The 15564-nt window shown below is 47.2% G+C and overlaps 2 protein-coding genes across 8 annotated transcripts in view; one reads left to right on the top strand and one right to left on the bottom strand.

Annotated features, from left to right (window-relative positions):
- mpg (N-methylpurine DNA glycosylase) lies at window positions 1–6595 on the bottom strand. Of its 6 annotated transcripts, none has more exons than XM_015360387.2 (4): window positions 5874–6595; window positions 5274–5538; window positions 2880–3084; window positions 1–662 (listed from the first exon to the last, which is right to left on the bottom strand). In XM_015360387.2, exons 2-4 carry the CDS (start codon window positions 5523–5525, stop codon window positions 280–282), a joined length of 840 nt encoding a protein of 279 aa, XP_015215873.1. In that variant the 5' UTR covers window positions 5526–5538; window positions 5874–6595; the 3' UTR covers window positions 1–279. The 6 variants fall into 6 exon arrangements, with proteins under 6 accessions (XP_015215873.1, XP_015215870.1, XP_015215868.1 ...); XM_015360384.2 differs by having other exon boundaries at window positions 5800–6594; XM_015360382.2 differs by having other exon boundaries at window positions 5274–5553; window positions 5800–6593.
- Window positions 6596–8420: 1825 nt separating this feature from the next.
- rhbdf1a (rhomboid 5 homolog 1a (Drosophila)) overlaps window positions 8421–15564 on the top strand; it is a 67791-nt gene continuing 60647 nt past the window's right edge. For both annotated transcript variants that reach the window (XM_069180742.1, XM_069180743.1), the window contains exon 1: window positions 8421–8787. The gene's annotated coding sequence lies outside the window, so the exon portion shown is untranslated. The remainder of the gene's footprint in view (window positions 8788–15564) is intronic.

Below are 15564 nucleotides of genomic sequence, written 5' to 3'. Positions count from 1 at the left end.
TAGATGAAATGGAAGTTTATTTTAAAGAAATAAGAAAGTGTTTGATTTGTGGTTAATATAGGAAAACATGGTAGTAGAAAAGTTTATTAGCTGACTGCTGATTAAAAAGCTCATGAAGTGACAGGAAGTAGACAGGACAGGGGTATGATGAATTAATCTGGCACTGCCTGGGGGTTTCTAGGAGTACATGTCGTGCTCTCCCTTAGTGCTGCTTGGCTCTTGAGTGCTTGCGCCCAGGCCTGCCCTCCCCCCTCCTGCTGGGATCACTGGGGGCGCCCGTCAGGGAGTGGTGGGCTGCTTTTCGGCTGCCCTGTCCAGCACGCTCACACAGGGGTTCCCCCGCACGTAGAACCGCAGGGGTGTGGCGGCCCACTCCCTGGCCGAGTCGATGCCAACGCGGGGGGCGCACACTATATCCTGGGGCGCCCGCGACGGCGTGTCGGGGTCCTGCTCCAGCCACACCTCGCCGTCGCGGGCCAAGTCCCGCTGGTCGAACCCCCTGCTGACGTCCAGTGCCTGGCAGAGCTTGGAGGGGCCGTTGCAAAGCTCCTTGTCCTTCAGGGGTCGCGAGCCTGGTTTCCGCCGGGCCCCCCGCAGCTCCCTCATGACCTCCTGGCCCTGCAGGGGCTCCAGCGAGCGCAGCAGCACGGCCGCCCCCTCTCCTGCACAGGGAAGACGAGACGGCTCAGGGCACGGGGAAAGATGGACAGCGCGAGAGTCGCTCGCACCCTAGTTCGGCTGCGTTTCTGACATCCTGCATCAGAATGACAGAAATCAGAAAGGACAGTTGAACACCAGATTGTCCTAAAGATAAGCAGGTTTAGGAAGCTTTTGGGGTCTGCTGTGCATCCCGGTAGGCAGATGTCATTAAATGAACTCTGTGCATTTAAATGCGTGCAGTTAATTCCACACAAAAGAGCACAGTCTAGATTCATTCAGCAGGGGCTTTGTTTGATTATAGCTCTGGCCGTGCTGATTTTATCTGGCGCAACGGCAGTGGGTTTTCTGCCTGTCCAGTTGCTGTCAGAGATTAGTTTCATTCCCACTGGCGTGATATAATTCAGGTTCCACGCCCAAGCCAGGAAGTTGGAATTCCATAAAAATGAGACAGTTCCCCCCATGCGCTGGCTTCATCGCCATGCCAAGCCCTGGAACACGGAAACAGCGCGTTTATCCGCGCTCGAGCCAGTCACGGGCTAGCCTCAGTAAACACTAGGTTTGCCCTTCCCCTGGTGAGTGGTTCTGGGATTCTTCTGCTCTCTCCTGAAGCATCTCTGCCTGGCTTAACCTCTAAGGTACTGTAGCCATTGCTGTACTCTCAGCTCCAGCCATACTCTGGATAAAGAGTGTATTAAACTTGTTTTCAGAGGAGAATGATCCATTTTGAGTGCAGCAATTGAAGGTTGTACTTAATTTAAGGGGTTTTATTTAGAAAAGGCCTAAACACCACCTCGCAGAGGTATGTTTTGCACTGCGGCCTCTCTCGTGTCCATATCAGCCAAGGAAATTCCCTGTTTTGCCATTAACGTCCTGTCCAGTATAACTGCTATGAATAAGATTTTGTGCAGGAATGGACAGCCCAGGGAGACGTTCTCCTGGGAACGATGCATCACTTTGAAACGCATTTCTTGCTGGAGAGAGCAGTGCGTGAGCTCATACTTCCTCAGGCAGTGCTCTGTAAAAATAACGAGAAGCCCGGCCTTCCTGATGAACTCATTTCTCAGTCACTGTACTGACCCCCCACTGCCCCGCCCACACACTCTGTCACCCTCCTGTTCATGTTTTCCAGCAGCAACAACCATCCCAAAAATGCTCTTCCTCATTGGTCTGTCCAGAAGACAATGCTTTACCAGCCTATCTAGCAGTTGTATGATCCTCACTAGGAACTGTGTGATCGTCACCACTCCTCCTCTTCCTCACTACTCTATGCAGGGTGTGTGATCTCCGCTACTCCTTCTCTTCCTCACTAGTCTATGCAGTAGCTGTTTGATCTCCTCTCCTCCTCCTCCTCCACCAGGTCTCCAATGCCAGGGTTGTGTTAATGCTCATCAAAGTCACAGCGGGTACTAATTTTGAATTGTTTTAATTCTGCCAAAAAAACATATGACTCTTTAATTTCCGTTGATTTCCTCACCTAATGGAATGATAGCCCTAAAGTGTGTCGAAAGAAACAAAGGCGTGTCCAGTATTATTTTGTGTTTACGCTGAAATAACCACTGTGTAGTGGTTAAGTAACTCCCTTTCTTAGCATTCCCAAAATTCCTTTGTAGAGTAATACAGAACTTGACCCGCAGCCGCAGAAATCTTACAGGAAAACTGTGGTGCTGAATAGCTGTTTTATGGAAAAATGTGGGAGAGGAAAACACCATCAAAACTAATATTTAAGCTTTCTAACATAGCACCAGTACCAGTGGTTTAATCCTGGTAAACCATGGTATTCAAATTCCTCCTTGTTTAACCACTGTGGAGAAGCCAGTACAGTGTTCAGTAACCAGGTTGTTCAAAAGAGATCTACTATTTCTACCTGATGTAATTCGTTTAAAGAGTGCTATGCATTTTAAATGATAAATAACTCTGACGCTATGAATGCACTGGACACTCATTTAGTCCTTCCCTCTTCAGCTTATTGACTCTTAACGGTCCGGGAACTTCGGTCCGTTCTCAAGACTCTGTAAAAGCATTTCAAAGGCCCCTCGATATCAAGGGGCTGTTTAAAGAGCAGCCAGAACGGAAGCCGGAGATCCTGGAGATGCATGCGGTCGGAGTCGTGCGGGAGAGCGTGGGCACGGGGCAGCGGACTGCGAGCCCCGCGGTGGAGGGCGCGGCCCCCCAGCCTTCCGTGCGGGTCCCGGCGGTGTGCTCGGCGCCGCGCGGCTCACCCTGGCTGGAGACGTTCATGCACAGGTAGATGCCGTAGATCTGGTAGACGTAGATGGTCCCGGGCCTCATGAACATGGCGGCGTTCCTCTCGGTGCGCCGCCCGCCCGCGGAGTGGGACGCCCGGTCCTCCCCGCCCAGGTAGGCCTCGGTCTCCACCACCCTCCCCCTCAGGACCGTCCCGTCTGCTCTCCTGCGCGCCAGCACCTGGAACACACGCGCACACACACACACACGCACGCGGGGCTCTGTGAGAGAGGAGAGGCACCCCAGGACGCGTCTGGTGTAAAAAGAGCTGTTCTGCGTGTACTGTACCGGCATCCGGCCACCAGGTGGCGCCAGACGCTACGATACTGTGGTGGTGCGACTGAAAGACTAACACCATCACCCTCAAGGGGAGGTCAAGTGCGTGCTGTTACAAGGAATGGCATTTTGCAGACGTCTTCGTCCAGCAATAGGTATGCAATACGAATATCATGAATACATATCTAAGCCACGTAACCTGTACAACGCCAGTGCCTGAGCAATTTTAGCATAAACCTTATATTCTCACGTACTGACCATTTTATATTTCTTACAGATGAAATTAAGGATAATGCAAAACGTCTGGGTATGAAAAAAAAATCTGCGCAGTCAGGCAGATAATTATTCAGTCATTACTTCTTCTGTGAGGCATGAAAAAACACAACAAATGTCCCTGTTCCAATACTCAGGGGAGGGGCTGTTAGTGCCTCTCAATAGATGATAAATGCTTCAGCTACACAGAACAGAAATCCCGAACCGAGAAGCAGCTCCTAAACCACAGGCGACGCTGCCCCGTTTGCTGGCACATCGCCTCCCGACACGCACATGGCTACACTGAAGAGAAGGCAACGGCTTTATCTTATTCCGCAGGGGCCGGGAAGCAGGCCCACAAGATAACTGCTTTCACATGGCTCATTTTACACTTCACTGAGCACAGATCCCATTTCCACTGGAAGGAAAACACACAGCAGACCGCGTTCCCAACGAGGGACCCTTCCTGAGCCAAGGACTCCAGGGAATGAGGGCAAAACGCAGGAATTTTTATTGTGCTCAGATAAGACTTGTGAAGTTTGACCTGGCCTCTCGAACGTTCCGAACAGCGGAAAACGACAATGTTTTAGCACAGTGTCTTTTCTTTTCTTGTTTAGGGGGAATATAATAAACCAAGCTTTGTGCATGTCCGATAGCCACAGGGGTAGATTAGTGGTCTTTATCACCCCTCCAGCTGCCCAGGGGTCACAGGTTTGAGGCGCCTCCTGTGAGACCAGGTCTCTCTAACTCCTCGCTTGTGCAAACGAGCCAGCTCCGCTTTCCTGCAGCCCTGAAGCACTCTGGAGCGTCGCCGAGCTCCGGGAACCTCAGTCCCACCGGCCCCTTATTTAACCAATCAGCCGAGAACAAGCTCTGACCTGGTGAGTACCCATTTCTGCAGCTGGGCGTTTTACCGGTGCATTCTGAGCGAAGTGTTTTCTCACGAGCACAGCGTCAGGGCCCGAACCAAACTAACTTAGAGGGAACTGAAGCCACAGCCTCCAAGTGCCAAATCCAGAGCCCAAGTGCCCAGACGCAGGTGACCCCTGATTCAGTGTGGGCTGCCTGCATTTGTCTATTAGCAGCCCTTGAAGATGGAAACTCCCCCACGTTCCAGCCCACTGCTACAAGGTGGCTCTGCACCACTGCATCCAATCGGGACCTCCCTTAGGCGGTGTAGTTTGGGACCCCTTTGTTAGACAAACGGCACTGGGCCCATCTGAATGACATTCCCTGGAAATTCAAAGCCAACGTCCTGGGCTGGTTTCGCAGCCCCAGTCCTGGTGAAGGGGTCAGTCCCTGTCCCAGTGATGCTCAACTCCAGTGGAGCAGGCCAGTTTAATCAGCAAAACACAGCAAAAGGAAAACTAATGTATACAAAAGCCCTGCTGCGTTTTTTTTTAAAGTTATTATTATTATTATTATTATTATTATATTAAGAAGTCTCCGTGGTAACTCAGTGTACAACTGGCTCTCATCATAATCCAGCAATTAAAATATTTCCCTTGATGGTTGTTTATTAAAGTTAATTACAGAGATTAATTGTCCTTTGATCAGCGATCTTGGGGAACATGTTCTGACACGTGGAGTGAAGTAATACACTTTCAAGACCTGATGGCAATATTTTGTTAAAATGAGATGGGTCAATACGCTGCCCATAACGGAGAAAAAGTCCCAAAACACACTGATGGTACACCGAAGGATTCTGAGTGCCTTTCACATTATTTTACCTGCCTTTTATAAGGAAATCGCCTACATACGGATGGTACCCCCATATATGTGCTATTGCAAACTGTCTCAACATAATCGGATACATCACTGCTGATTGAAGGAGTACTCACCTTTCCCAGGAATGCTTTAGCTAGGCTGATGCACGGCTGGTTGAAGAAGTCCTCTCCCAGCCTACAACAGCCTTTCTCCTTTCCTGGGAAATACGGGCTGGCCAGGCTCTGGGGAGAGCGTGTGTGCTCGCTACCGCCCCCTGCAGGGGCAGCCCCGGCAGGCGAGGACACGGGCTGGAGACGCGGGGGGCTGGCCTGTCCGTGGACAGCCTCCGCTACCGCCGAGGTCAGCTTTCTCTTTCGGCTCGACATCGTTTAGGTTGAACTGAGAAAACATACACTGTGTATATACAGACACACGAGAATCATGAACATCTCAACTTAATGCGTTATCCCCGAGAATCCTGCAAACGATGCGTAAAGGAATAATATTCCTCCCCCAGCTAACAAAAGTCAGAAAGAGGAAAACATCCAAGTACCCAAACGATTGCATTTATGGTGGTATCGTACTGCATTCCTATACCAACCTAGAATTACTGGCACTTAGATAACACCGTTACGAGACGAAACTAAACTATAAACCTACACGCGTGAATGGGCGCCTGTTGCGTTGAGTAATTTCTTCCCGTGACTAAGCGCCGAGAGACCGACTGAACCCACTCTTTTTACTCTCCAGGGATTAAATGTACGTTTCGTTGTGTGTCACAGGTGGAGGCAGGAGGGGAGGGGGGGGACGTGACTTCTACACTTCCAGGCAATCGGCCTCCCTCGCGTCTGGAGAGGGGCTGTTATTTGCACCGCTCCGCCCTGCGCGTTTGCGCGTCGCTATTAGAATGAATTAAAACGCTGCGGTGGAAATCCAGGCGACACCCTGCCGTGCCGGGGCGGGCGGAAAAACATCGATTCCCAGGCGGTGGTGGTGGCGGGTTTCTGATCACTTCCAGGAACGGGTCTGAAGATCAGTTTCGGTACGGCCCCGTGCCTCGCGTTATCAAAGGGGTCACCCTCACCATCGAGGCGGGGTACAGCCTGCCCAGTACGTGGCTTGCTCCGGCAGCGCGGCGACTCTTCACGCTTTGACAAGCCGGGCTGTAAAGCACGAAGGTCTCCACACTCTGACACTCATGCGGGCCGGCCCTTTTGAATCTGCGGCTCCTCGGTATTTTATCTAACCTCGCCTTTACGCATCGGGCTGCCCTCCCTGTCGGCGCTACGCACGGGGGCTCGCAGAGCATGGCGGGACTGTCTTAAAGGGCCACCGCCGCCGAACAGGGAGCCTCTGAACTTGAGCCGACGGGATGGGGGAGACGCACGTCCCTCCTGCTTCCCGTGCAATACTGTGCAAGCGCAGATTTATCCGATAAGCGGCACGGAGATGATAGGCTGGAGCCGTGATCTAGGCAGCTGAGTCTCGGAAGCATTGCGAGACTTTGATCCAGTCGAAGGTTTCGTGATCCACGTGACCCGCAGCTCCTGGGCTCATTAAGCGATTAAGGTTTAATTTACTATTAGTAAAAGGCTTCAGGTTCACTCGACCTTTTTTCTTCAATTCAGTGCAAGATGCTTTATTGGCACGAGTAAAATCAGTGTTGACAAAATAAGTGTTAAAAGAAGTTGTTATTCTTCAAGTCGGTTAAAAGATAAGGATTCTAGTGTAATTGCTTACACTAATATAGCGCTTTTCTGGACACTCCACTCAAAGCAAACCAGCGCTGTCTTTCTCTGCTTATATTTTCATTAGTTCGACAGTGGGGGAAAAGGGTATATTTTAAATCGGCTGTATTACAAATACTTTTTCCTGGGGCGCTTTGAATTTTTAAACCCAGGTTGTCCGTCGTCCGGACCGACAGCTGGCACTCCAAACGCCGCCGCAGAGCAGAGGTCGGGCTCTGCAGACGCAGGGCGAGGAGGCGTCGAAGGAAAACCTCAGGAACTGAGCGGGAAGACCTGTGGATTCAGACAGGGCCGCACTTTCGTCATCAGAACAAAAACCGCATGTTTCTCGCATCCCTTTGGCCCTTACTGGATCAGGACAACGGACTTCTCGGCCTCCAAACTGCAAAATATCTTGCGTTACAAATCGTTTCGGTTCTCGCATCTTCACCCCTCGATTATTTATTTGCATAAGGTCGTTATTTAAATGCAATTTTGTTTTTTTAATAGTTTTTTTTTAAATGTAATTTCACCAGAAAGGAGAGCCTTTCACACACACACACACGCCCGCGTGATCGATCGGAGAACGGGTCATCAATAACGTTGTTCCCTCTTCCCAGAAAGCTTCTGTCAGATTGCCGAGACAGACGTGGGCGTGAAACGGTTCCCACCCCGGTGCATCCGTCACGTTCACGAATAGAGCCGTCCGTGTGTGTACAGGGACCGGCCAGATGGGACAACTTCATGTCTTTTTGACAAAATGCTTTGATGTTTTGATGTCCGCGACTGTTAGAATTCACTGGCAAAGTGCATTATAATAATAATAATAATAATAATAATAATAATAATAATAATAATAATAATAATAATAATAATTATTATTATTATTGTTGTTGTTGTTGTTGTTGTTGTTAATCTGAAGGAAAACCCATTAAACATTAGATAGTAATAAACGCTCTTACTATATTTTAATATGCCTTCAAATCCTTCCGGTGGGGTTACTGAACCTCATTTAGGATCGGGACGTTTTAATTCCCACTTTGAGTTGGGCATGCGATGTCTTCAGGGCCTGGAGACAAAGCTATTTGAACATTACCAGATGGAAATCGTCAAACTGCGTGCCCATTCCCACCGGACCGCAGCGCGTAGGTACTTTTAATTGTATTTCCTGACTTGACCCGAGCATTCTGTGTACCGAATCCATCTGCGGCCGTTTACACACCAACATAAATCTCAGCAGTTCCTATCCTTAGGCCATCAATGAATACATTGTAATCCATTCTGCACTATTTGGAGCTAGTTTTTGTAATTCTTCACACATCATGTACAGTAGAATAATTGCACCAGACTCAATTTCTTTAAAAAAGGTTATGTCCGTTACAAAGTCGGGTTGGATTAGATCTTGTAATATCGCACAACTGCTTTCAATCTTGAGCCTGTCTCCTGTTGATTTGCTCACTTGTTGCTATTATCACAGTCACCTCCCGTGAGGTCTGTGAAGTGATTGTGCTCGTCACTGGCCTGCGCTTATCAGGACGCTTTAAAACAGTTTTAGTTATTCAGGTCTGACTGCCACAATCTTTTAGCCGGATTTTGCAGGGCGGTTTGTCGACACACTTTTGCTTTTCTGTGTGATTCAAGGCCCGTGCCCTCAGCGGTTGTTACCCTTTGAGCCCGCTGTACCGCCGCGACGAAGGCTTGAGGCCCCAACGCCAGGATGTCCGCTGGATGTAATTATGGACATGACCGTGTAGTAGGCGGAAATGTTCTTGTCCCGATCCCGAGGGAGCGGGATCAGTTCGGTCTCAGTCTTCCCGGCGAACTGCCCTGTCCTGAAAGAATCTGACCAGCCCCCAAGAGCGGAATACAGGCTCAGGGACATTTGTTCTGTAGAGACGCGGACGCACTGCCTACTCAGTCGGTAAGAAATTCAACGGTTTAAACCCTGTAACATACGCCGCGGAGAATGAACTTTTTTGGAGACCTGCGACTCGTAGGAACTGTGCAGACGTCAAGTGTACGCCACTCGAGAAATACGTTTATTTTTATCCACAAGATCTTAGTGGAAAAAGTACAGTACAGTTGACCGGACGTGTGTATAGATGGGCTATTGATTTACTTAGGAGTTCTCAGTTTCATTAATTTATTTTTTATGTTGCTTAGAAAAACAATATATAAATATGAGACCTGTGCCGGGAGTTTTAAGGTTGGGGCCACTTCAAACGATTTTGGCGCGCAACATAATGGAAGTAAACAAGAGCCAGGAAAAGCTATAGTGACAAACTGCGCCCGTTTGCCGGGGGTTACATGCTAAGTTCGTGCGGGGACTGAGTGCATCAGACATAGCCGCCTGTCTGTGTAGCACAGTGGAGATCATCGCCAGAGTCAGGATTTTTCAAGAAACTCGGAAAATGTGCTTTGCAGACGGGTCAAAGACATAACACAATACAAAATGCATTTCACACAACCTGAACCCATTGTTCCATCCCCAATATGGCTCAGTCTAGGGGCTCATGTGTTAGTCCCCTAGACTCAGCCATGTTGGGGACACAACGCCATGAAAAAATATGACTCACAATCTAGAAAGACAAATAAAGAAGTTATTTCCTCATCAACAGCTAAAGAATTGAGCTGATTATACAGGCAAGAGGCTTATGTCTTCATTGTACTGTATGTGAGGTAAAAGAGACGGTGTTGTGGTGTAGGCGCTTGAAGAGGTCATACTGTATAAGACTCAGAATTCTAGTGCACGCCAGTTTAACTACTTCATATAAGACATTCAACTACAGGCTGCCCATGTTGTTCCTTCAAGAATTAGGAACCCAAAAAGACCTATTAAGAACCTATTGTTGTGTTGTTCCGTTCAATATTTATTTTGCTTGATTGGTACATCTTGGTTTCTCGCAAAACGTTGTATAACTAGTTGAAAGATCATTATTGGTTATCACACTGACTGAGGAATAATGACTGTGACAACGGACTGTACATCTCATGTGGATCACGGAAAACAAATAGCCGAATTTGAATAACTTCTGTTGGCTTTGGGATTGTGTGCTGGATAATGTCTGTTGGCAGATGATGGAGGTTTAACTATGACCACAGGACATGCCTTTGCTGAAGCCTGTTCATTTGTGACTCTATCGGTGCTGTAGACAGTCTAATGAGATCATTGTGGACCGGCTGTGTTCCTATGAAAGAGATTCCTGTAGTATCCACAGAAACGGTTTTGAATTTACTGGTTTCAGTTCCTTGGGGACTTCTTCAATCATGAGCTTCTCTTTTTTGTTTCTGACTTCAGGCTATATTCCTCATCTTGGCCCTCAAGTCACAATATTTTGCGTACTAAGGACTTACATTGTACGACAGTGTACAATAGCATCAGTTCTGAAAAGAAACTGGCTTCCTGCTCATTGTACGTTGCTCAACAATGTTCTTTTTTTCAGTTTTTCACATGCTTATTCAGAAAGGAGCTGTACAGCTCCAATTTATTTGTCTCAGCAGGACGGTTATTTTTTTTTCTTTCATCCCATAAATTACATCGCTGTTAAAGCTCTTCCTTCCATTAAGATTCATTCTGGCTCATTCCAAGACTTCCTAACAAATAGCCTGGGAATGGCTTGAAGGGCCCGGACATCTGGGAAGGTATTTGTAACCGGAGTCATGTGGGGGGCATGCAGCAGGCAGGAAGGATATCACTTTCTGAGCATGCTCCCTGAGAGCGGCTCGCCACACCTTTAACAGTCCGAGGTGCTTCCAAGCCACTGGTGCTGCAAGAACACGCCCTCTCTCCATCGTCGCCGGACGCTCTGTGGTCTGTGGAAAATCTGATTTTAATGAACCTCTTAGAGGGAACAGTTAAGATCAGCAGATTCGTGTCAGAACATCTACTTGGTGATGAGGTTGCTGCCTACTTTCTTGGAAAAAAAAATTAACAGCCCAGTTTAAGTACTGAGCTACAAAGTCCCCTTAGCACGGTTGCACTTTACAAGAAAGACACATTGCAGTATTTATATACTGTGTATATTTTGCAACAACTCAAACGGTAATCTCACTGAAGTTGTGTAGGAGCAGTGATACTGAGCGTGCCCTTTCCTCTAGTGATATCTTAATGCGGTGTGTTACAGTTTTTGGAGTCGGCAATGATCTGAATTATTGTGGAAAGAGCTGGCATGCAGGCTTGGTTGTCAAATGCTGAATTGTGTCAGTGCATGGTGTTTGTTATACTGGTGCCATGGTTGCGCTTGGGAAACCCGAGCTGGTGATGTGGAGAGAAACAGAATGATTTCTGTGCAGTCTGGGGTTACTGCTTCCTGTTTTTTTATTTCCCTGTCACAGGCAGAATGATGTATTGGCCGGAATGTGTGTGCTATTTAAAAACCCCAATTGTCCTCTATGAGATGTGTAATTTAATGTAATAGTTGTGCACAGAGTGTGCGCGCTATGTGCTGGTTTTGAATGAATAGGTCTGCTTCCTTCTCGCTAGAGGTCAGCCAGTGTTTAGGTTAACATAAATATCTTCAAGCCTGGCTATATACTACATTAACTGCCCAACAGTACATAATGAAACTACCCATATTATACATAAAGATGTACTGTACATAGTAAGGATTCATGATAAATGTTATACATACTTAATTATTTTTTAAATATAATGTACTATATGCTTGGGAAGATACACTGGCATTCATTCTTGTATTAGTCCATACTGATTTGAGTCAGCCTAGTCTAGTCACTACTGTATCTCCCAGTGAAAGGCACAGATGATTATGATATTTGCCCAAACTGAAACTGAGCACTGCTGATCCTTCACTAATTGAGAAGATGTGCAGCCCAAACCAAATGACAGTCTCAATAGTGTCAGGAATGCCTGCGTTCAGTTTTTGTAGCTTTGAGACTACCTTTCACTTTTTCTTCCTCTGTTTGCAGAACTGTGGGAGGTGCCAGTCTGCCTGCAGAGAGGCTCACAGTTTCGTGTTCAGTAACACTCGCAGATGTTTTTTCATAAAATTAAGTAGTTCCCTCGAGTCCTGCAAAAAAAAAATGCTGGCTCAAGGAAAGTATTTGGCGTTCAAAAACATTTAATTCTATTAATATAGATGCTGCAGGGAGGACATTAAAAGTAACAGAATGACTTAAGTACTGCATGTTGTTTGTATCAGTGAGCATGAACATACTGTATATACCACCACATATAAATACTGGAATAATTGTCAATCATCATGACCCTAAAAGCAGCAAACAACAGTTTACAGGGACTGTCTCACCACCTGTGTCAGTTTCCTGGAGTTTTCCTTGGAGACATCGGACAGGCTTTCCTATCCTGATCAGACATGAGCGCACTTAATATTCCAGGCAGGACCAGCTTCTGTGCAGCCGAGCCCTACTGATGATGGACAGCAGTGCTCAGCTCCTCTGTGTGACTCCATTCTATCATTAAAGTCCCACATTCAGCTGGAGGTTGTGGCGCGATCTCTTGTGACCTGCTGTTTATTTGTTTGTTAGCTGGGACAAAAGATCATCCCGGCCTTTTTCCATGAAGGATTCTTGAATGTGCTGGCGGACGAGGGCCCTGTTTGTCAAAGGCAGAAAAGCAGTATTGGGCAGTCATGGGTCTGGTGTGCTGTTCACCACTTTTTAATTCAAGAAAAGTCTCAAGAGGAACTTTTGTATGAATAGGAATTCAAATAGAGACTGACTGATACAGAACCGGGTCTGTGCTGTTGTTCAATGCAAGCGGAGAAAAAAAGCTGTCAAGCAAGCAATCCTGCTGATAGGGTTTAGCTTCACTTGTGCAGTGTGATACACAAAGTCTTCCACTTTGGTTTCTTTTCAGTGATCTGCTTTGAAAGTTTAATCCCACTGATGAATTCCCATGATGCCTCCGTCATGAGGAAGAGTCTGTCAGTATGACAGGTCTCTCAGAACTGTGTGCTTCTTTGAAATATCCGTGTTTCCCCTCTGTTCTTCATTCTGTTGAGAACATAAGAAGATCTGTGACAAGAAAGTTCCATTCAGCCCACCGAATCTGACCATTTTCCATGCTCCTGATGAACATTTTTGAAGGATTCCAGTGTGTTTCCTCTCTTGGAAAATTTCTCCACTGCAGTACTAGTTTCCTGACAGGATTGACCGGCTGTCAGTGCTAATGTTAGTGGGCAGTGAACTATCTCTGTTTAATGTCACGACCATGACTTCCATTGTGCTGTCTCTACCAAGCCTTCTTTCTGAAAAGGTTTTGTCCAGAAAATGTCTGTGAAATGTGGTGGCGCAGAGCAGCCTGGTCAGTGCCAGTCTGTGGAGGTGTCAGGCTTTCTAGGGTCCAGTTGAAAGGCAACGGGATTTTGTTGCGGGATGATGTGGAATTCTTTTGGCCATCCAGGAAACATTAAGTGCTCTGTGGGTGTGTTCCTCCCATCACACTCTGCTCGCCCTTTTGTGGGGAATTACCCTGAATTATGCCAAGGAAGGCAGACTCATACTTCCCTCTCTCTCTGCCTGTTTGTATTCAAATCCATGAAATCCATACTGAAAGATCAGTCCCTGGATCAGTATAAAACTGTGGGGCTCTTCAAACACCTGAACTGCAGATTCTTACACGCACTCCGTCTGCCCCCGTCTCTGGACATCGACATACCAGACATCTGACATTCTGCTCACGAGCAGCAGTAAAAATCCAGTTTCATCCTAAGAACGGCCCTGTTGATATTTCTGTCATGAAACCAACGAGGAAGAAAGTTTAAAATAACACAATTGTTATTTTTCTTGGGGATAAATCTTTTTAATCCTCATCTGTTAAATTTGAGGTACACCTTTGGAAATTATGCAGTTTCACTTATCTTCTTCCTGTAAATTAGTTTATGGAATACACCCAATTGTGGCTGTGGTGTGTGGCTTGTTAGAGCTTGTTTTATTTCTACAAGTGTGTGTACAGCACATAAGTAGGCCTACCGGATTACTACTGGCTTTTGTGTGGAGCTGCTAGCTGGAACAGAAATAAGTCAATTACCGTTGAGAATTGACTTGCCTGCAGGAAACAGTCCTGAGAAAGGTTGCATTCTTAACTGAGGTGCGTACCGAGTTTGTTCTACTTTACTTTGCCTTATCATTTCTCTCCAGCCTGGAACGAAGAGGGACTTGCGATAAGCGGGTGTAAAAATAGGGCCCACTTTACTGTCAGAGCCAGGAAATCGGCAGTCTGACAGGCTTGCTTTGGCGCGCGCACGTTTGGCAGCAGTGCCCCAGATTTTAAATTGGGACACAATTAATCCTTTCATTGCATTTTTTCTTTCTTTTTAAAAAAAAAAAGATATTTAGACTCATTATTTTAATTCTTTCAAAGCATCTTGTTCGGAACAAGTACTATTGCCCAAGTCAGGGCCAAAACAGACAAGGACAAGAAACGGGCAGACTGAGGCCACAGCAGGGCTTCTCTGCCAGGTGGAGGAGACAGGCAACAGAGCTGAATACTGCAGACCAAGACTAAAGTTACCGTCATGCCATCAGAACACTGCCCTTTGTGCAATGAGTTTCTCTCCTTTTGTGGTTGGTCTTGCAGAGCAGAGGTGCACAGGCCACAAGAAAGAGGCCAATTGTTCTTGTTAATCAAGAACACTGTAATTAAATACTGTAGAAGAGCCCCCTGATGCTGCAGAGCATCTGCACAGCATTACGGAGACATAAAACGAAGCAGGAAGGAGGGGTTCTGCAGTGGCCCTGTGGTCCCAGTTTGCAGAGGGGTGACCTTTGTTTTGCACTTGACATTTGGGGTGGGATTGTCTGACAGATGTGGGCGTTGGGTGTGTAACAAATTCCTCTGGACCTGCAGACTGGGGCGCTGTGCACACAAAGGACTTCTGGCATTCAAAGGCCGAACCCACTGACCGGAATCAGGAATAAGAGGAACTGGAGTTCAGCGCTGCTTTAACTCACTTCTGAGGCTGTATAAGACAGCATCCTCTGGGATGGTGATGGCCACCCACTGCACAGTGGGCAGAGGAAAAAGAAATGTTTCCATTTAGGAAGATGTGTTTTCTTGGCAGAAGGAGGCAAAGATGAAAAGCCTCATGCATGTTTTTTTAAGTTATTTTTAAAGCAGTATCTTATTTTCCTTCCACCTGGAAGTGCACGAGAGCAGCACTTTGCAGTAGCGAGGAGGAGTAGGAGATCCACGTGGAGCTCCTGACACAGTCCTGAAGTATTTTGTGTGTGTGTGGGGGCGTGGGATTCATTCTTGCCTGCTTCATGACTCCAGCAGCTCAGCTGTCCACATTCCTTGCTTGTGTGATCTGTCACGGCCTCGTACGAGTTCTCTGCCATTACAGCGAACACAAAAAAACAAAGCTTTGAGTGAGAGCTTCAGGTTTGCTGCTTTTCTGTTCTGCCATGGAAAACCTGCTCAGAGCTGACGTCTCTGAGGACTGGTTAATCCCGGGATGGTGTGGGTGGAGGGCGGGGGACAGGGTATCAGGAGAATGTCAGTTTTGTGATCTGGGTTGACGTCCCTAAACATTATCTCTATTATTTCATACCCTGTTCCCCAAGCCCGAGCGCATCTCCTCTTGTTGAAACAGATTCCCACCATTTCCCTTTGGGATTTGCACGGCGTTTGGAATGTTCCCTTGTTCGGAGAGAACTGGAGCTCCACACCAGGAACTAATTTCCATCATTTGCAAGAAATGGAAACAAAAAGTCAGTGTCT

Source organism: Lepisosteus oculatus, chromosome 19, assembly GCF_040954835.1.
Source record: "Lepisosteus oculatus isolate fLepOcu1 chromosome 19, fLepOcu1.hap2, whole genome shotgun sequence".
NCBI classification, from domain to species: Eukaryota; Metazoa; Chordata; class Actinopteri; order Semionotiformes; family Lepisosteidae; genus Lepisosteus; species Lepisosteus oculatus.
The sequence above is the reverse complement of the archived record's forward strand: the minus strand, read 5'-3'. Positions and strand labels throughout refer to the sequence as shown.